At 45.4% G+C, this 20,979-nt stretch overlaps 1 protein-coding gene across 1 annotated transcript in view; it reads right to left on the bottom strand.

The window, feature by feature from the left end:
* The window catches only part of LOC144770732 (sialic acid-binding Ig-like lectin 13), an 847,291-nt gene that overhangs the window by 247,169 nt on the left and 579,143 nt on the right, over positions 1–20,979 (bottom strand). The window contains exon 6 of the mRNA XM_078655470.1: positions 4,878–5,138. Coding sequence (XP_078511596.1) covers positions 4,878–5,138 — 261 coding nt within the window. The remainder of the gene's footprint in view (positions 1–4,877; positions 5,139–20,979) is intronic.

Below are 20,979 nucleotides of genomic sequence, written 5' to 3'. Positions count from 1 at the left end.
GCTTTAAGTGACGCTGTCTAAAAGAAGCTCCTTCCCTGCTTCTTGCCCCCTCGCCAGATCCCCTTACCGATTGATCTGAGGGAGATTCAAGTGAGTCACAGGGTCCTGCGTTGACTGTGGTGGTGGCAGGCGGCGCGCATGAGTAGAGGAGCGCTTAGTCTTGCGCAGGCTCCGCGATACCGGCCTTGTGTGAGGAGTGGCGCTGTACGTGAGCAGGCCGGGGAGTGACCTGGAACCCCGGGCTTCTGAGGCGTTGCCAGACAGAGACACTACTCCGACGCGCAGGAGCGGAAGCGCCGACAACGAAGGAACGACGGCAGCAGCGCGGGAGAGTACTTCACCGGCAGCCCCCGTCTGGCCTTCCTTCGTCCTTCTAGCAAGTGCGGAGAACCCGTAGTCCGGTAGAGGACCAGCCAGAGTACAGACCAGGAGGGACTTTGCCTCACCCCTGTGTCAAATCAGCCAAGTAAGGTGGCGGTAAGGGGGGAAAAGGTGAAAGAGGATTGTCGGGTGACTGGAAGAGTGGGATCCGCCCCAAGCACACCGGCAGCCCTGCTGAATAAGGGCTGTGAGTAAGTCAGCAGCAGCCATTGGGTGAAGGGGTGCCCCTGAGTAACCCAGTTGGCCGGTATCGGCCGAGTGAACTGCACCTCTCCGTTGATGCAGGGTCAGAGGTTTCCCTTTGTGGTAACAGTGGGTTGCCTGTTTTAATAGGAGGAAGCCGCTGTGGGTGGTTACACAAGTTCAGAGCAGAAGGCACCAGATAAACGGGGGTAGAGGGGAATTCTGCCTCAGTAATAAGTCCTCTGGGAGTTGCTAGGAGAGGACAGTACCTGTTTGGAGACGGAGTGGTAGTCTCCCTGCACAAGGAATGTAGTGCAGGATATATTACTTATCCAGTAGCCCTGAAACGGTGTGGGAGTTAAAAGTCAAGGAAATCATTGGTGTGAGCTCCTGGAAATACTTCTAGGAGGCCATTGTTCAATGAGAATACAGCATAGATTGGTCTCTTTAACTCTTTCCTTCTTCATTAAATGTGTAGCACTGTTAAGTAAATGTAAAGGAAGCCATATTGAACTGTAATGAAACTGACCAATGGAATGTGAAATGAAATTGTAAATGTTATCTGTTAAGCAAAGTGAGAAGGAATAAGGAGAAATATTGGTGTAAAAAGAAAAGAGATATACAGAAGAACCTAATTATTTTTATAAAGCAATCCATATTTTTCCAAACATTGGTGTAGCGTCCTTTTTGAGTGAAATTACGTTGGTTTACTGCTGGGTGGTTTGCAACCTTCACACATATGCCTCTAGTGATAGTGTCTTACCCTAGGCCAGGCTACCCTAGGTGACCTGACATATTTATGTTCCAACATTATGCTCCTTGTTCAAAGCACCTGAGATACTCCTTAGCTGGTGGTTTTGACTGTTTACATGATGTCTCAAGGAAAGGTCATCAGAGAGAGTGACCCCCAAGCATTCAAAGGTACTCACTCACTCCAGTGGCTTCCCCTTTAGAAACAGTTTCCCCTTAAAAGATTGGTGTGGGTTATACATTGAGAGCTTGGTCTTTGCGGTGTTTATCTCAAAACCTCTTAGTGTGCAAAAAGACTTGAAGTATTTTAAAAGGGATTGCAGGCCACTCGGGGTCTTGGAAACTATCAAAGTGTTGTCTGCAAAAAGTAAGGTTGTCACCTTATCCCCCCCCAGGATCGGCGCATCAGCTGGGCTCTCAGTGAGAAACTGGACAACACCATTGATAAAGAGTGAGAAGAAAGTGGGGGCCATTATACACCCTTGTCGGACCCCTCTGTCATCCCTTATTGGGTCTGACAATTGACTTTAGTTACCCCAGCATACACTTGCATAGTTGTTCCTATGCAGGAAAACCGTCAGTGATGGAATTTTGGGTGGGATAAGGGATAGTTATTTCCGTCAAGGCACACCGAAGTTTGTGTCTGCGAATAAGGTCTAAAGCACACCATAAATCAATAAACGCTACATATAAGCTTCCCTCAGAACTTGTCACTGTCTTCCAAGTTAGTAATAGGAAGCGGAAAACCTGATCGACAGTGCTGACTTTCTGTCTAAACCTGGCTTGAAAAGGAGTCAGAATGTTGTTGTATTCTATCCAATTTTGGATTTTCATAAGAAGTGCTCAGGCAAAGACCTTTTAGGCCCTGTCGATCAGGCTAATGGGTTTATAATTCCAGGGCAGTGAGCGATCACCCTTTTTGAACCCTGGGATTACCTAAATCCTTTCCATGAGGACGGAATTGTGGAACCAGCGGCTATTCCATTGGTTGGGGCCAGAATATAAAATTACCAATTCACAATGTTACTGAGAAATAAATCAGCAGGGATGAGAAGTGTTTTTCAAGGGTCAGTTGATTGACATCCTGTTTAGCTTCAGGGACTAAAAAACAACATGAAGTCCACTTTGCTGAGAGAGCTAAAACTGGACCTGCCCTGGTCCCGCTGCTGGGTTTTGCTGGAGTGAGACATAACCTCAAAATAGTGTTCATAAGGTACTGGGGTACATAAATACCTGTCAGAGTGTACTTCTCCTGCCTACCCACAAACCTGAGATTTGTAAATGTTTTCAACGATTTTTGCCTCGACAACCAAGGAAAAGAATGGGACAAACATTGCAGTCAATCTGACGATGGATCATTGCAGCTGTGCCAAATATACTGGTTGCTCCCATCTAAGCTTTTCAGCGGCACCAAATCTGTTTTGGCAATACAACAGAGAGAAGGCATCCAGCCTTATGGAGCTGAGTTTGGCTACAGTTTGCAGTCTTGCCCCGTTGGAGGAATCTGAACTCCAAAAAAAGTGACCAATCGTAGAAATCTTCAACAGGCGAAGACGCCAAAAGTATCCAGCTACCGAGGGACTACTTCTGTGTGAATCATGATTTTCTCTTGGTGCTTTCCTGCTAAATGTCAATGGCTTCACCGGGACTTCGGTTGACCTCAAACTTTAATTACAAAACCTTTACTGGACTTAACAAGAAAAGTAAAATTATACCTGAGGTGGACTCCCATCAACCTCAAATAAGAATCCACTTTTTCACAAAAACCCTTAAGTGGGGTTTAGCAGCAGGTTGTATCCGAGGAGGGCTCCACAGCATCAGATTGGCAATAAACGAGGACCCAGTGAAGCCATTGCTTTTGTTGGAAAAATATCCAATGCCGAAAATTTGAAATTCATGTACAGGGTAGTTCTCTTCCCAGCAAGACACTTTGGTGCCTTGGCTCAGTCAACATTTTTACCTTCAAACTTAAACTCTCTTTCAGAGCTTGGAATTCTCCAGCAGAGCAAAGCTATGGGCAGTGTCCCACAAAGGCTCCACAATCTTGGGTGTCTTCTTGCCGAGATCCTGGTCAAGATTTGCTGCTGCTCCTGTAGTCTTGGAGTTCAAAACTATTTTAATTCCCAGAGGTCTCAGAGGTGAAATAAAAAGGCCTGTTAGACAGCACTTGGAGGTTCAAGTCTCACTTCAGCAGAGGCCACCATTAGGGTCCAGGTCAGGTCCAATTAGTACTGGTCATCTGGGCACTTCTTGGAAAGGCTTCTTGTGGCTTCTTGTGTCCCTGTAGCCAAAAAAGGAAGTCCACTAACATACACTTGGAATCCACTTCTTTGCCCTGGGTACAATTGATTCACTCAGACAACATGAGATATATTCTTGATGGGGAGGAACATGAGGATACAGGGAATGCCACTAGACACCTTCTTCATCCTGCACATATTCCTGCTCCTTCAACAACTGGGCAACCAATTTATGGGACAGTGTCTGGTACACACAAAGGTACTGACATCAATGGGTGGTCATTAGTATGTCCCTACTTTTAGATTTCCCACACGTTTGCCACCTAAATCCATCAAACTGTGTTTTGGCTTTTATTTCAAAGGGCTCTGGAGTGCTTCAGAGGGTCTGCAACAATGCAAAATAATCCGTTATGCTGATAGTCATTTACATCATGTACATGGCCTTCCAATTTATGTATATTGTGCATTTGAGAAAAGCTTCCTTTCTTGTTGGTTAGAGACTGTATTTTGGAGATTAATAGTGCTTAAATCCTTTCTTCCATTTCTAACATGTAGCTGCTGACATTACAGCCTTCACATAAATGTCATTTGGAAGACACAGACATTCCAAAAGTACTCAAGGAAAACAGAACGGAGGCAGGTTCCTAGTGAAAGGTTTGTAGGTTCCTGAAGAGAGATGCCGGTTTTAGAGGAGAGAGGAAGCCACGCAAAAAGAGGACTTCGAATAAGTCAGGCATCATGAGGTGTTTTTTGGGGGGAGTTTAATATAACGCTAATTCGAGCCAGAAATATTGGAGCGCTGTACTCGAGCAACCAGTTAACGTTTCATAATGACACCCTCACTTTAGGTGTTTTTTAGGCAGAGGGAGGTTACATGATTTGTCCTGACTCACAGGATGCTGAGCTAATGCCAAGACTCAAACATGCAGCTCGGGCCTTTACACCACATCATCTAAGACCTCCTCTGAAAAGTGTGAATCCAAATAGGCTTCTTACTTTTAGAACAGGATATTCTCTTAGAGTATCTCCAAAAGGCAAGGGCACTCAGGGCAGACAAACGACTGCCTGGCATCTCATGCGTGACTTGTCCTACAGCAGCCGTCATCACCTTGCACAAGTGCTCTGCTTTTGAAGGGCCCTTGCTAAAGTCACATACCAACAGTGAGACCGGGGAAGCAGAAAAGGAGAGTGAGATGTCCAGAGTCAACAGTTGAGTTTGAGTTTCACAATACCCAGTAATATAATGATGCTACATCATTATGGTACAACAAACGCAGTGTAGAACACTCAAAAATGTGTTAATTAGAAATGTTTAATACTTACACTCCACATGTGCATTGATGAAGCTACTGTTAGATCCATGTTTATTGGTTGCCACACAGTAGTAGTCGCCATCATCACTGGAAGTTACATTGTGAAGAGTCAGTTGTAGAGTATTAGAAGAGCTGACAGATCCCTCCAGGATGTTTTCACTCTTCTTCCAGGTGAGTTTGGAAATAGGGTTACTGTCCACAGTGCAGACCAGAGTATAATCAAAGCCTTCTAGCATCTCCATTGAACATGCAGTAGGTGTTTGTTTTCCACCTGTAACAACATAACACAGTGGGTTTATCTATGCATTTATTATTAGATAGTGTCAATGGCTTGCATATTGGTCTGATAACATCTCAATAGGTTCTTTTAAAGAATGGTGCATTGATTCATGTTTGATGTATATTTGTCTGCATGTATGTTTCCATTTTTTTAAATCTATTTTTTTGGTACTTTATTCCTCCTCAATACAGTACATAATCACAAGGAAGCAGGTGTGTGCACCAATTTGTAGGAACGCAGATTAATGGGAATGCAGATTCACGGAGGCAAGTTGGCAATTGCGTGAGGTTGTGGCAACTCTTTTCCGCGGTGCAAGCAAGCAACATCTGGTCAAATTGAAGTGCGTGGAGGTGGGGCCTCTGGTGAAGTAAGGAATGCAGATGACCTTTCTGCGGCTCGTCACTATCGGAGTCACGGTCAGGGTTACAGGTGTGATTTTGCTGGTGGTTGGGCTCAGACGCAAGGGCTCATCAGTGAGGTGTTTTGGAATTCTGCCAGCTGGGACGGGCGCTTGGCTGTTGGCTTTTGCTCCGGACAGTGGGCCAGGAAAAGAGTTCGGAAAGAAGTCAGAAACACTCTTATGGCATGGAAGAATGCCAGATTGATCTGCGATAAGGCGGAGGCGGTCTTAGGATCTCGAACAGATGGGGGATGCCAGACGCTTGACCAAACCCATGATCACGGGGGGATGCCGCAATAGGTAGGCGGTCAGACTCTGGCCCCGGGCTTGCTAAGCAACAATCAGAGCAGTCGGGGGCATGGAGAAGGGCTGTGGCAGATCACCAGGTAGGAGTTGTGAGGAAGGTAATGACTCTGGGTCAAACCCGCTTCCGTCATGCGAGGCCCAGCATATTTGTTCCCCTCACAGGCCGCAAATGCAAACTTTTTCAAGTAATGGAGCCGCCCTGCGAGTCTGTTCTTTCCGCTGATGTAGCTCCTGTGGATACATGGACCACGGTGGTTGAAAAGGGCTTTGGGGGCTCAGATAAGGTTTGTGCCTCAGAACATGTGTTGCCTTCAGACGCTGTCATACCTTGGGATTTGCGGGTGCAGCAGTCCCCCGGAAGGATTTAGGACTAAAACTACTGTAGGAATAAGGAGTTAGCATGGTTGACTTCCACAGGTAGAATTTCTGGGTCTCTAGGGACCCATTAAAAGGGTCAACCAGATACAGCTTACCCTGTCACCAGTAATCTGCAGAGTTGACTTCATCAAGCTCAGGAGGAAGAAGGGTCTGTCTGGTCAGCCTGGTCATTGCGGAAATGTTCTTCACGGTGCTCAGCCTAGGGGTCCGACTTTATTAAATATTAAAGATGGTCCTTCTTATAAGATGACCAGCTAGGTACAAGGCACTACCTGTAGGGCTTTGGATGGTACTCATGAAGGGGGCAATAAATTCTACTCTCTTACAGAAGACTCAGAATCTGCTGGCTGTTTTTCTAATTTGAGTGACGACGAGCTCAGTGCCCCTTTATCAGACGTCCGCTCATCTTTTGCGCCAGAGATGATTGTGAATATTTTGAACCGCCATTAGAGCTCAAAAGTAAATATGGGCTCACATAGTGTTACAGAATTATAAATACCTGTGAGGCTTTAAGATGGGACTATTCGTCACCAAATTGTGTCAGCAAACAGGGCCCTCTCTGTTGTCTAAGGTGGCTATTTAGTACCAGGTTGGCACCAATACTAATGGTCTCTCTCTGGAGTTAATCTACGCATCCATAAAGGAGCACTAAGCTGAGGCTCTGGCCAAGAGCAGAAGGGCTAGGCTGACAACAAAGCAGCTACAGGGTTCCATTAAAAAAGTTGTCATTTCTAGTTCTGAAATAGGGGATAAACAATATAATAGATGGAAGAACAACAATCAGTGAAGCTGACGTTGGGACATTGAATGGGCAGGTTGAATCCCAGTGGGCATGCTGACTGATGTTAAATGGAAAATAAAAGATGGAATAATTTGCACTTCCTAGGGATTAAAGGGTGGGCTCAAGACAGGGACAGCAGGTCTTACATGTTGAATCTTCTCAGAATTGCCGTTCCTGAACTTGCAGATGGGATCTGGAAGACAGAAGTCCAGAGGGTCCATAGATTTCCATTAATGCTTAGAAAACAGATTCAGCCGGGCAACTCAGTGGAACCGCAGCCCGTAATCTTTTTTTTTCCCAACTTTTTGCTTAGACAAGCAATATTTTAGAAGCCCCACCCTATTTCCCAGAGGCAATAAAATGAAATTAATTTGAACTTGTAAAGAACACTCATACCCCAACATGGGGTTTCCTTGGCGCTGTACGCATACCGCTGTGGAACCCTTCCTGGCTTTTCCCTGTGAAATGTCCACTCCTGGGAACACCCAAGGTGAAGCCGGGCATCCCAGCGCTCTTGGGGCCGTTGTGGAGATTAAGCAAGCTTTTGCCCAGAGTTGCAGAGTGGGAACCATGATTAGAATAGCCACCAAGGCAAGAATTATCAGGTCCAAGGAAATTGAGCTCAAGACCCTCCGAGGCGGGAATTGAACCCTGGTCCCAGGCCAGACCTCTGCATCAGGGTCTGCCGCTCTAACCATTGAGCCACACTTCTCCACTGGCAAGGATTTGTCTTTTTATGTTGCCCTGTATTCTGCCACGTGACTGTGGAGCGCAGGTGGTGTCTACACCAACTTATGTAGCCATTTCAAGAGGGCAGTGCAGATGCCTTTCTTTTAGCCCAAACTCATTTGAAGACTGTCATCAAGGGCAAGATTAAGATCTTCAATTCCGAAATTCAGGCCAAAGAGTACTTGTGTGGGCTTAGCTTACAGCATTGAATGCCTCCCCCCTTACGTGCTATTGTAATGTTATGATGTATTATGCAAGAATATGGATCTTAAGAGTCTTTAATTTGGGAGGGGGGGGCTAAAGGATATGATAATTAGAAGTCTGTATTCCCTGTCTTTTGAATAGGTATGTCCTTTGGATTTTTTTATTCACTGGAAGTGGGGGAATGTCGGGAGATGCTGATGTGCAATTTACAATCTTCAAATGTTTTTGGGACATTAGCCACACTCTTTAAAAAAAACAAATATTGCTGGTTTACTTTTTTCTATTTTCCTTTGCACTGGGACCGGGGCAGAGTTGGTGGGAAGTTTGCACAAGGTATGGGTGGACTGATTGTCTGTGATTATTGGTGGTGAAGGTAAGGAGGGCAGGGGTGGGAGAGAGGGCCTTGCAGGGGGAATGGAATTTGGAGGGAGGCACAGAGTTTTTATTTTTAGGGGGTGGCTTTAAGCAACGGGAATAGAAAAGGGAGATTGATGTGTACCAGCAAGGAGTCTTGGAAGGCGGTGGGCACTGATCAGATCCCTCTAGAATTTTATAGAGTATTCTCACTGCTTGCTATTATTCAAGAGCTTTTTCACAGGTTAAGAACTGACACCACTCTCCTGACTCTTGGGCCCTAGTAAGCATTATTGTTTTTCTTTAAAAAGGGAAAGCATAGGCCTATCACATTAATAAACAGTGACATAAAAGTTATATTGAAAGATTTTGGATAATCCTTTGAGGCACATCATTTCTAGATTAGTGTCAGTGAAGCACCATGGATTCATTCCCGGGAAGAGTACCTCCGATCATGTTCTCTAGGTGATTGCTCTCTTAAATGCTATATTTTAGCAAACAAGACCATGGCTGTAGACCTTTTGGATGCCAAAAAGGAATTCAATAGGGTACCCTGGAACCATCTATGGAAGGCTATCAGCTCGTTTGGGGTTGGGGAGCCTTTTATTAATGCAATTCAGGCATTGTATCATAGACTGGTAGCTCATCAGCAGATTGGGAATTATTCTGGGTTGGCTCCAATTTGAAAGGGGAACTAAGCGTAGGTGCCCTTGCTCCCCTTTATTGTTAGCCTTGTATATAGAACCATTTATTCGCAGGCTCAAGGGTCACTTAGATATTATATCAGTTAGACTTCACGGGTGTGAGGCAATGGCTGTGAGGCAATGAATCCAGAAAGGACTCAGAGATCAATAGAGGATTTGGCCACTGATTTTGGTAAACTAGCTGGGTATTTATTGAGGAGCAACAAAACACAGTTAGTGGGGAATAGATTTATGGCAACACAAGGCCATTGGGTGGTGGAGCCGATAGTTTATCTAGGGGTAACAATCACTTCAACATTGGAACCGATTGTTGAGATCAATATGGTTCTGGTTATTATCAAAGCAAAAAAAGATTTTTCAAGATGAGACCATCTACACTGATTGATCATGGGTAGGCGTAATATAGTGAAAATGCTTTTTATCCCAAAAGTATTTCACTTTTTTTGCACTAGTCCTCTCGAATTTGATAGTTCATGGTTTAAACTGATGTATGTCATAATTTCCAGGTTTACCTGGTTTTATGTCAAAATTAGGAGGACAAACAGGCTTTTAATTGTTTCCTAGGGAGAGGGGGATGGGTGCTACTAATAATAAATTGTATTATCTAGGTGCTGCTTTGCAATATATGTGTCCCTGCTTGATAATAATGCTGAGGGTCAAACATTTTAGGATTATGTTCCATCTCATCTGTTTTTGAGCTTCTTATAGGGAGAGTTGCCAAGGGATACTTGCTAAAATAACTTGAGCCCAGTTACTACAAAAAAACATGATTCAAGATCCTGGTGTCTGCCTGTAAAAAACTGGGCCAGCTGAAGGGAAAATCTGGGTTTGGGCTGGTATGGCTGGTATACTATCCAGAGGAACAAACCGCTGCCAGAGATATTTCAAGATTCTTGTATATTAGGTGGAAGAGGCATAAGTTATTAAGGCTCAGGGACTTTTTTCTTGGATCACAACTGGCATTGGTTGAAGATCTTTGGGCTATATTAGATATTGGGTTGACATTTTTTTTTTTAAATATCTTCAAGTAAGGGACTTTTTACAGAGGATGGGTGGTTTTGCTGGGTTTTCTATGGTGCCCATGCTGGATTTATTACTCTGTGAGGTAGACTGTACAATTACTCATTTATATTCATCAGGGGCTTAACACAGGCCCCCACAGCTCCCGCGGTGAGGGTGGCCTCCGAGCTGGAGGAGGCCCCCTCAGCAAAGTACTCAGGCCTGAAAGCTCTGGATTAAATGTGGATCGGGGGCCCATCAGTATACCATGCAGGGGGGCCCCCCTCAATGTTCGTTACGCCACTGATATACATGCCTGAGACTGGTGATCAAGAAGGGTCTGGAGAAACATAATACTAAACAGCAGCAGAGACTCAGCCCCGAAAATCTTAGCTTTTTTGAGTTGCTGGATCTATATTTTAAACCATCGAAAATTGCTGAATTGGGTGATTTGGATGGGATATGTTGCCCTTGTTGCCGCAAGCTGGAGGCTGATTTAATTCATATGTTTTGCACTTGTCCTTTCCTGGATGCATTTAAATGAGAAGTTGCTGATGTTTTTATGTGAAATCCTTTGATATTGATATATCCTTGACTCCACAAATGATGTTAAAAGATACGTGAATCTGGCTTCGGGGAAAACCGGGAGCCACTGACTTTTGTGCCCAGGGCAGTTTGTTGGCTGTGTATAGCGTCTGCTTAGTTGGACCCACAACCTCCATCATTTAAATAATGGCAGGGCGAATCCTGGCTATCTATAACTTAGAAACAGAACTTTTTGAGCCTAAGGGAAGAGGGACAAGACAGAAGGGTAGGGAAATGTGGGGTTTCCTGTCAGATTGGATTCAGTCCTGTCAGAAGGATGATTGTGGGTCAGCATATTGATTGTTTTTCTAAAACGTGCTGATAATAGGGTCCCTGAACTAATGTTTGCAGATGCCACCCTACAAATACCCAAATCGCCCATGGGGTACTGAAGACTTTAGACAGTTTTGATAATTTTTTTTCCAAGAGTGGTTTGGAAACTAACGTCTTGAAGACAAAATGTATGGTCCTTAACCCCTGCTCAACCACCAGACCCAGTCTCAAGCTCAAGGGCTCTATATTGCAGCTGGTGCACACCTTTGAGTATTTAGGATTGATTCTTAATGAGCAGTAAGACTGGTGACACCATATCGACCGATGTAGATTAAAACTTGGACAACACACTGGATGGCTGATAAAGGTGATAAAGGTGCAAAACAGATAAAGGTATTGCCCAATATTACCCGCACTGCAAATGTACAACCAACAGGCCACAGGAGCTGCCCTCTAAGGTGTGGAGCTCTGGGGTCGCAATGTAACCCTGGGCGGTGAACTCTGCTCCGCTCGCGCAGTTTGCCGAGTTTTCCACACTCCGCGTTACGCAGAGCTCGGGGAGTTCCGCAAAACTCCACATAGGGGAGTAGAATTTTTTCCTTGCTTGCTTTCGTCAATGTCAACTTGGCAAGAGCGAGCGAGAAAAATCAACCTCCCGTCGAGATTTTTCCTCGTTCGTCAACATCAAGTTGGCGAGTACAAGCGTGAGAAATCAAGCTCCCAGTGAGATTTCTCAACGCGGCGGGGTCAGGTCTCTCATTGCGAGTGGTTGCGAATGATCGCGACCGCCAGTGTTGAGAAACTGCCCGTTCACGTTGAGAAATCTGCCGCTCGAGTAAAAATCTTCTCGAGTGGCAGTACCATCTAGATGCAAGAGTAAGAGGGCTTGAACAGCAGTTCTGAAGTCATTTTGTGGAAGAAATTGTTTTACTTTCTGTAGAAGAGGGAAGTGGAACCAGGTAATCTTCATTTTTGTCAATGTGTTCCCTGACTTTGAGGCTGGTACCCAGGGTGAATCCAAGTGACTTGGCATTTGATGAAAGATGAGTTTGAAAACTACCAAAGTTCAGGTCACTGAGCCAGGTTTGTACTATCACAATGGTAAGGATCTTACTCCTCAATCAGACTTTTTTTTACATTTGGTGAGGTGGAACTTTGACGTGCTTTTATAGATTTTCTTGTGAATATACCTTTCTAAAACTCTCTGAAACGCACGACTTTGGACCATTTTACCAATGTGATCCAGGATGACAGACATGCTTACCTGGATATTTGTTTTGTTAATATGTTATTTTATGTTAATACTGCTTAATAAAGCACACATCACCTTCACAGAGGTATCTCGGTGCTGACGATAAGCACAGGCAAACCCAAATGCAGAGATTTAAAATAAGATTGTTTTAAGCAGTTTTCTGATTTTAATATAATTGAGACAGATGCGAATATGATAGGGCAAGACATTTCAATAACAGGTGTCAGGTAAGTGAAAGACCTGCCACTGCATCGTGTCAAAAGAACATGAGGAGTGATAAGTAGGGCTTTGTCCTAGGAGAGCAAATCCCTGACTGGCCAATAGTAGTTTAGATTCTGACGTAGGTAACTCGGTCCGTTGCCCGTATTGGGCAATGATCATTCCTTTCCAGAGGTTTATACTAGTGAGTTCAGGATCCCCCTTGCCCCATAAATGAACAAAGCGGTACAAAAGGGGGTGGTGATGGACAGAGCATCTAAACCAATCAAACACTCACACCCAGTCAACAGATCTGGGTTTAATCTATCACCATTCTTTAGCCCACTCTGCCACCCCAGTTCAGACATGGTCATATGCAAATCAGTCTGACCCTGTGCCTCATGGGAACAGTCCAGCCCGAACTGCCAAGCCATGCCTTCCCTGGACCGGAAACAAGCTTCCGAGGACCGGTTTCTGGCATTACAGTCGTCTTCAGCCAGGCTTGCTTGAATCCAGTGGCAAAGTGAGCAAGAGACTCACGTCTGAGCATACCCTGCCAACTTATGGCAAACAAAGTGGTACAAAAGGGGGTGGTGATGGACGGAGCATCTGAACCAATCAAACACTCACACCCAGTCAACAGATCTGGGTTTAATCCATCACGGGTCTTTAGCCCACTCTGCCACCCCAGTTCAAATATGGCCATTTGCAAATCAGTCTGACCCTGTGCCTCATGGGAACAGTCCAGCCCGAACTGCCAAGCCATACCTTCCCTGGACCGGAAACAAGATTCCTAGGACCGGTTTCTGGCATTACAGCCGTCTTCAGCCAGTCTTGCTTGAATCCAGTGGCAAAGTGAGCAAGGGACTCACGTCTGAGCATACCCTGCCAACTTATGGCAAACAAAGCGGTACAAAAGGGGGTGGTGATGGATGGAGCATCTGAACCAATCAAACAGTCACACCCAGTCAACAGATCTGAGTTTTATCCATCACCGTTCTTTAGCCCACTCTGCCACCCCAATTCAGATATGGCCATTTGCAAATCAGTCCGACCCTGTGCCTCATGGGAACAGTCCAGCCCGAGATGCCAAGCCATGCCTTCCCAGGAACAGAAACAAGCTTCCTAGGACCAGTTTCTGGCATTACAGCCGTCTTCAGCCAGGCTTCCTTGAATCCAGTGACAAAGTGAGCAAGGGACTCACGTCTGAGCATACCCTGCCAACTTATGGCAAACAAAGCGGTACAAAAGGGGGTGGTGATGGACGGAGCATCTGAACCAATCAAACACTCACACCCAGTCAACATATCTGGGCTTAATCCATCACCGTTCTTTAGCCCACTCTGCCACCCCAATTCAGACATGGCCATATGCAAATCAGTCTGACCCTCTGCCTCATGGGAACAGTAAATGAACACTCACAAGTGCCCAAAATGTATACTTTTAAAGGCTATATTTTAAATATTAAACCACCGCTTTAGTACGATTATACCTTTCCATGTATTACGACGCTGTCTCTACTCTAATCCTGATTGAGCCAATTTCGCCCCCCCTTCCGTCCTGCAGCTGCCCCCCCACACTCTTACTGGCTAAGCTTCCACCATGGTTAAAATAAATACATCTTAGACTTGAGGGCCCTTGGGAGGCAGACGTTGGATCCAAGCGCGACCCTAAGGGGAAGCCAGAAGGGGTGCCCATCACCCTGGCATCCCCACTAGCTTTGCCACTGCTAATCGGTTCCCAAGTAGTTGTTATTTCTGAAATGTATGATGTTAGTCTAAGCCCTCATTATAGCAAGCAGTGGCTTCCAAGTCCTTGAGGTCAGAGCTCAGAATACTATAGCCAAAAACAGACTGCAGTTGGAATTTGACAGGATGGTAAACATCTGTTATGCCTTCACAGTAATGTACAGGCTGGCGAGTTAAGACAACGTTCAGAATAATACCTGGTGTCGTGACATCCTTAGCATTTATTTTTGGGGTCCTGGGAGGATCTGTAACACAAAAGCAGAGCACGGCCTTGTAATTACATTGTACCAAAATAGTTTGTTATTTTTTTTTCTTCACGTTGGCTGAATTCTCAGATCATCATTTAAAAATATCGAGGAGCTGGAGAGATCTGTGACAGTAGAGGCCTTGTTGAGCGCTAACCAACAAGACAGCTTACAGTGCTTTTGCAAAACACATATGCTTTAAAAAAGACTAACTTCACAAGTTAAACATACGCTTCTGCACAGCTTTGTAATTGAGGTAGGAAATCACACTAGTCACAGCATACGATGCTTAATTCCTTACATTCAAATGGATATTAGCAAGTGTTTAACAATATTATGTAGAACTGTCAGTAAACATAGTGCCTAGAGACTTGTATCTATTGTGTGCAAATGTAGAACATCAGCAGTAAAGTGACATTGCTCATCATTTTATCAAACCATAATTCCTCAGTCTAACCCACATAAATAGTTTTTAACCAAGAGGCAAAAATGCTTGCAGTGGACCCTGCACTCTTGACCGAGATAGAACTGGTTAACAGAATGCTGGCCGTTCATCAAAGCAGCAGAGTTAAGGTGGAACACTTCAATAATTATCAGTCAGAGTGTGAATGCATTCACTGGACAGTCACTGCTCAACTTATGTGCAGTTGTACCAGCAGTATATTGAGGTAAATCTCTGTAGTTTCCTGTCAGGGGAAGAGCAACCTTTAAGTAGGGGTGTGGGTAAGTGGTGTAATTCTCTATAGTGTAATTACCGCAAAATTACTTTTATTTATATGCAATAAAATGAGAAGTGTAATCCAGAATTTAGCACCATTTTTTTTCTTTTTCTATTAGAGCCATAAATATAACACAGTACAGTACAATCAACGAAGAAAAAGATGGAAAAAAGGAAGAATGAGTAAGACATAGATTGTACATGAATTATGTGTTGATGTTGGAAATATTAACTTCACATCGTTTTAATCCTTTGATGCCTCTATCATAGCTGGAGAAATAGAGATAAAACAGGTATCAGGGTATAGACCAGCTACTAAAGTACAAGAAATTATGACAATTTTCCACTTTTAGGTCAAGCATCAGCGCCAGCTACCTATTGTTAGCACGAAAACCAAGTTTTTCCCATCTCCTACTTACCATACGCCAACTTCAGTGTTGATCATCTTGCCTGCCTCTTGAATGGTTCATGCACCAGATATCTCACTTCCGAAGAAGGCTGAGGAGCACCGACTGAGTACAGTTTCCGTACGCTTTCACACCATATGTGTTTTTTGGAAGAACTATGGGGCATATTACCAACGTTAAGCGATATTTATCGCTAACGATGCCTAGCAACGAATTTTTTAACGCTAAGCATCGTCAGAAATTATCGCAGATAAACCTTGCTATTATCAAGGTTTATCGCAAATGCGATAAAAAACGGCCGCAATGCATGAATATCGCTGAAAAGTCAGCGATATTCATACATTACCGAGCTAATGCTCTTGGCCATGTTATCCACCTCCCATTGAATAACATGGCTAAGAACTGCTCAGGGCAGGTGTTAGTTTTTGGAGATATTTGCGCTTAGCGCGAATATCTCCAAAAGTTGGTAATAGGAGATAGCAATGTTAGCGACTGTTTCCAGTCGCTAACATCTTGGCACGCCCACTTTGCATGTCATTAGTGATAAATATCACTAACATGCAAAGTGGGGCCCAAGATGGTCGCTATCTCCTACTAGCTGTCGCTAACTGGTGTTAGCGACAGCTAGGTATTAGGGAGATAATTTTATCTCCGCTTTCTTGGCTTTTAAAGCCAAAAAAGCGTAGATAAACCCCCTTGATAATATGCCCTTATTTTTCGACTGACAATTCTCTCTACTCTCTGCTATAGAGAGAATTTTATTTTATCAAGGCGGTTAACTTGATATTTCGTTCGGGGCCTATGTGTTCATGTTATCACATGCTGTAAGAGACTTGGGACCCCATTAGGATGATGAGCGGACTTTGTCCGCCCGCCATCCCGTCGTGAAAATTGACCATCCGCCATAAGGGCGGGGGTCCTTTGGGTGCTATTAGGATGCGCCCGCCACAGTGGCGGGCGCATCCTGCATCCCTAACATTGTGGGGGGTGGTGCACTTAGCACCGCCCACCACAATGTTAGGGGGCATGTTGTGCAGTTTCATACACAACATGGCAGGCACCGCGCGGTGCCTGCCATGTTGTGCATGGAACTGCAGGGGGTTACCATAGGTACCCCCCATGTGCATCCCTCACCCCCCAGAGTCCTTGGCGGAGGGGCTTTTCAACAGGAATGGCGGGCGGATTGCCCCCGCCAGGCTGGCGGTGCCCACCGCCGGCCCGGCCGGGGCAATCCGCCCTCCATCCTAATGGGGCCCTTAGAGTCCCCTCTTCACCCCCTGCTTCCCCACTTTGTCACCTGAGCGAAATCACTTACCATTAACAATGCTTGAACTTCTCCCGTACCGCCCGAGCCAAATGAAATATTATAATTAATCACTCTGGCACAGATGACCTCGCCTTGAAGTCACAGAAAAAAACAAAAAAGAATTACACCTGGACAGAGTGACACAGACAGAGATGCACGCAAACAGCAATAAAAGAAAGTCGGGTAAGGAAAAGCAACATGCTGGGTATGATAGCTGCAGTGTCCTTTTTTTTTAAATAGCACACACTTTATTTATATGTTGTGTTTTTTCGACGAGTGCTGAATGTGTTTTTCTGTATACAGCCAGCTCTCCTTGTTTGTCACACTCTCTTATCACTTGACGCCGGTGATTTAGGAATCATTGCCCAAGCCATTTTAAAAGATCTTTTAACTCTTCTGTTTTTTTATTTTTCCTTTTGGCCCGTCACTGATTGTCTTGCCATCCACTTCTGTTGCTTTAATGCATGTACTACTTCTTCTGGTTTCAGCTGCCTAACTTTGTTTTCTTATCTTAGTGCAGCATGTCTGCTTCATGGTGTTTGCCTTTTATTTTTTCCCCATATTGGCCAAACACTCCCCTCCCTGGCTCCGACCCCGCCTCTGCAGGGCACATGGTGCTGCGTCTCCTCTGGATGCACTCAGGACTCCTGCAACTGCCCCAGACCTGGTTTTGTCACTTTAACCCCCTCCAGGTGGCAGGTCGACCCCTCCCCCTCCTGCCCACTACCAACCAACACTGCATTCTCTTTTACTTAAATCACTACTGACAACTTGCTTTTGTTACCTTAAAAGGTCGCAGTTTATTCACTTTACATGTTTTCACACAATTTACATGGTTGATAATACTTCATTTTTAGACAGAGCAACTGTTCCTTGTTCACTGTTTGTGCTATCCATTTCTATGGCCCCAGCCTCCTCAATTTTCCTGGGAGTGGAGGGACCCCCCTTGTTTGGGCCTCTAATTCATGGGTCTAAGCTTCAACTTGCTACTGACTTGGAGGGTGTTCGTCTGCCCAGGCTGCAGGTGCCATCCCACTCGCCATTGCCCTCTCATGGGCCCTCCTTACTCACAGAAGCCCATGCCATGTGGCATCTCAAGGACCATCATTGAACATCTACTCTATTTCTTCTGAGGCTGAGTCCCTGCATCTGTCTTCCTCGGTACCCCTGCAATGAGGCATCCCAAATGTCCTCTGGGAGCATCCCATCTATTCTTTCTATGGCAGCACGCCGCCCTTTGGCTCCCCCGGTGCCCCCCCTGCCGTGAGGCATCCCAAGGACACTGTGAAAGCCTTCCATCTACCTTTTTTGTATTTGCACTCCCCCTCTATCCCTGCGGCTGCGACACCCACTTCTTTGGTGTGGGTGTGGGTGGGTGGCTGCTTGATTGTAGTAGTCGCAGGATAGGTCTTCCCTTCTGGCAGCAAGTGTCTATACCGACTGTTCTACCAGTGCTGCCAGCTCTGCTACAAGCACCAAGTTCCCCTCTGCCAAAACTGAACTTACTGTTACGGGTCCTGCCGTTTCCGCTGTTCCCACTGCTCTAGTTGTCGCTGCTGGTTCACCAGTATGCCCATGTCTTTTGGGAGTAACGGTAGACTGTGGAGCCATTACACTGCCCCCTGTAAACGGAGTCGGCATTTGATCAGTACCACCAGTTTCAAGTTTGAGAATACAAGTGGGTAGAAAATAGACATACAGCCCAGCGTGACACCAATGCACCACTCTGCTCACCTGGAAACAGTTGCGAGCTGCCGCCCAACACAACTGCCACATCAAAGCGGTTTCTGTATCCGCCTGCCGCTGCATTTGGTGGCTCCGCTTGCTTTTCCATGTTTCTCAGCAGCAACGGGGTAAGTGAACAACGGCCAACGTTTTCAGAGCAGAATTGAAATCTGCATTTCTTCATGTGCTAAGAAAAAGCTATGGGGGAGAGGGGGAGCACCAGCAGGGCCGCGGTGTCAGGCAGGTCAGCGGGTGGCATTCTCCCAAGCGGACCCAATCCGCCATCTTCTTCGTCTTTGAATTTCACTACCATTTTGTTAGTGAAAAATGTGCCTTTGTCTCCGAAATGGGTGGTCTTCCCCCAGAATTTATGCTTTTTACCTCCTGTTTTTGCTTGTTCTTTTTGTTGGCCTTAGGACTTTGAGCATTTTACCACTGTTAATCCGTGCTAAAAGGAATGTGCTTCCTCCCGAAACATATGTGTAATTTGTGTATACATGATTGGCATATTTAATTTACTAGTAAGTCTTTTGCGAAGTGGTATACCATGTACCCAGGGCCTGTAAGATAAATGCCACTGGTGGCCTGCAGCACTGATTGTGCCATAAACAGAAGTAGCATTTTAAACCTGCCTCAGTTTACTGCCCCTTTGACTTGCCATTTAGCATTTCTTGCCAAGCATTAAACTGCCTGTTTATTACATACAAGTCACCCCTAAGGTAAGCCTCACTTAACCCTAAGGGCAAGGTGTTATGTAAGTAAAAGGTAGGGCATGTATTGTGATTTTCTACATGTCCTGGTAGTGACAAACGGCCACATTTGTTTTTCACTACTGTGAGGCCTACCTCTCATACCTTTTTAATTGGTAATTCCTGATCAAAGATGAGTAGCGTTTTATTGTTTTATAACTTTGGATTGGTAATGATAAATGTTCCTTACTGGTGAAGTAGGTTTTAGCATTACTAGTTTAGAAATGCCACTTTTAGAAAGTGGCCATTTCTCTGCATTTACTGCTTTGTGTGCCTAACACCCTGACTCCAATGAATGCTTCGGCTGGATTGCAGTTACATTTGTGCTTTTCTTTTAGACAACTACAGCACAGTACACTCAACTGTATCTGCATTCATTTGCATTCTGATGGGTCTTCCTGGACAGAGAGGAATGGGAGGGGCTGACACTTACACTTCAATAGGTAGTGCCCTGTCCACACACAAAGGGCTGATTATCCCCACAGATAGCCTGGCAGACCAGACTCGGTTGAAAGGGATCCTTATGCACGTCAGAGAGGTCCCTCAAAAGTCACTCCCTACAACAAAGGCACTTTTGGGTATAAGTACTTGGCCTCTAATCCCGTAAAGACAGATACTTTGGGGACTTGTAACCAGGTTTAGCTGGATTTAAATCTGAACATTCGCTGATGGACAGCTGTGCTGCCAGGAGAGACTGCCACTCTGCTAACTGTTTTGCTGTGTCGGCCTGCTACTTGCTGACTGCTGTGCTGCAGGAGGGACTGCCACTTGGCTTCCCTCATTGTGTTCTGGCCTCCTGTCTGCTGCTTTCTGCTATGCTATAATCAAGTGTTCTCCAAAGGGATTATTGGCTTACCCCCTGTTATCTAAGTCTCAGGGTTATCAAAGACTTCAACAATCTCTACCTGGATACGAGACTCTGCCACCTGTGAGTCTGGCAGCTGAGCCTGCTATGATCAGTCCACGACCCTCAACAAGAGGCAGTTCTTGCTAGTGAAGCTCGGTGCTCCATGTTCACCATATCAAAGGACATGCTCTTCTTTGCTGAACGCAGCCGAGTCCTGGTTAACAGCAGTGTGTGCCCCCGATAATCAACTGAGCCAGTGTTCTGTGTACCCACATCAGAGGAACTGTGATACCTTTTCTGAATGCAAAATTGACCGGAGTGACAACAGTGTGTCACTCTAAATCACTGCCTTCCTACTTAAAAGAATTGCCAGAGCAATGTTGGGCCCCTCCTACTAACCTGAAGGCACGTGGATGGCCCACAGTGCCTCAAGCGGGCCAGAGGGAGCTCTCTCTCGTAGGTGGTTGATTCTGTCTGAATGCAATGGTCTTGAGGGAACCGGGAAAGATCCTCTGTGTTAGTGACTGTTGGGCACTGGATCGCAGACAAGTTGCAACAGCATGACTTACAATCTACTGCTTGGATCCTCCACACTGCCACCCAGTCGGCCTGACCATGACTAAGCTATAAAACTCAGGTGTTTCTACAGTGCAAAGCAGCACATATGTAAACAGCAAAAACGAGGAGAAATAATGCATTTCTCCTCATTTTGCCATGTTGAGACCAGGTTTTCCCTGGTCTGAGTTTTGGCGCTTCCTCCTATTTATGTCACCTGTTTAAATAGGAGGAATCATCAAAATCAATGGGTGTTGCAGTGGAATGCCCACCGCAACACCCATTACCCTTCCCTTTCACGCTAAGTAGAGCATGAAAGGGTGCCTTATTTAGAAGGCTGCATTAAGCCATGATAAGTGGTTTAACGCT

Source organism: Lissotriton helveticus, chromosome 7, assembly GCF_964261635.1.
Source record: "Lissotriton helveticus chromosome 7, aLisHel1.1, whole genome shotgun sequence".
NCBI classification, from domain to species: domain Eukaryota; kingdom Metazoa; phylum Chordata; class Amphibia; order Caudata; family Salamandridae; genus Lissotriton; species Lissotriton helveticus.
Note: the sequence above shows the minus strand (reverse complement) of the source record. Positions and strands in the feature narration are given on the sequence as shown.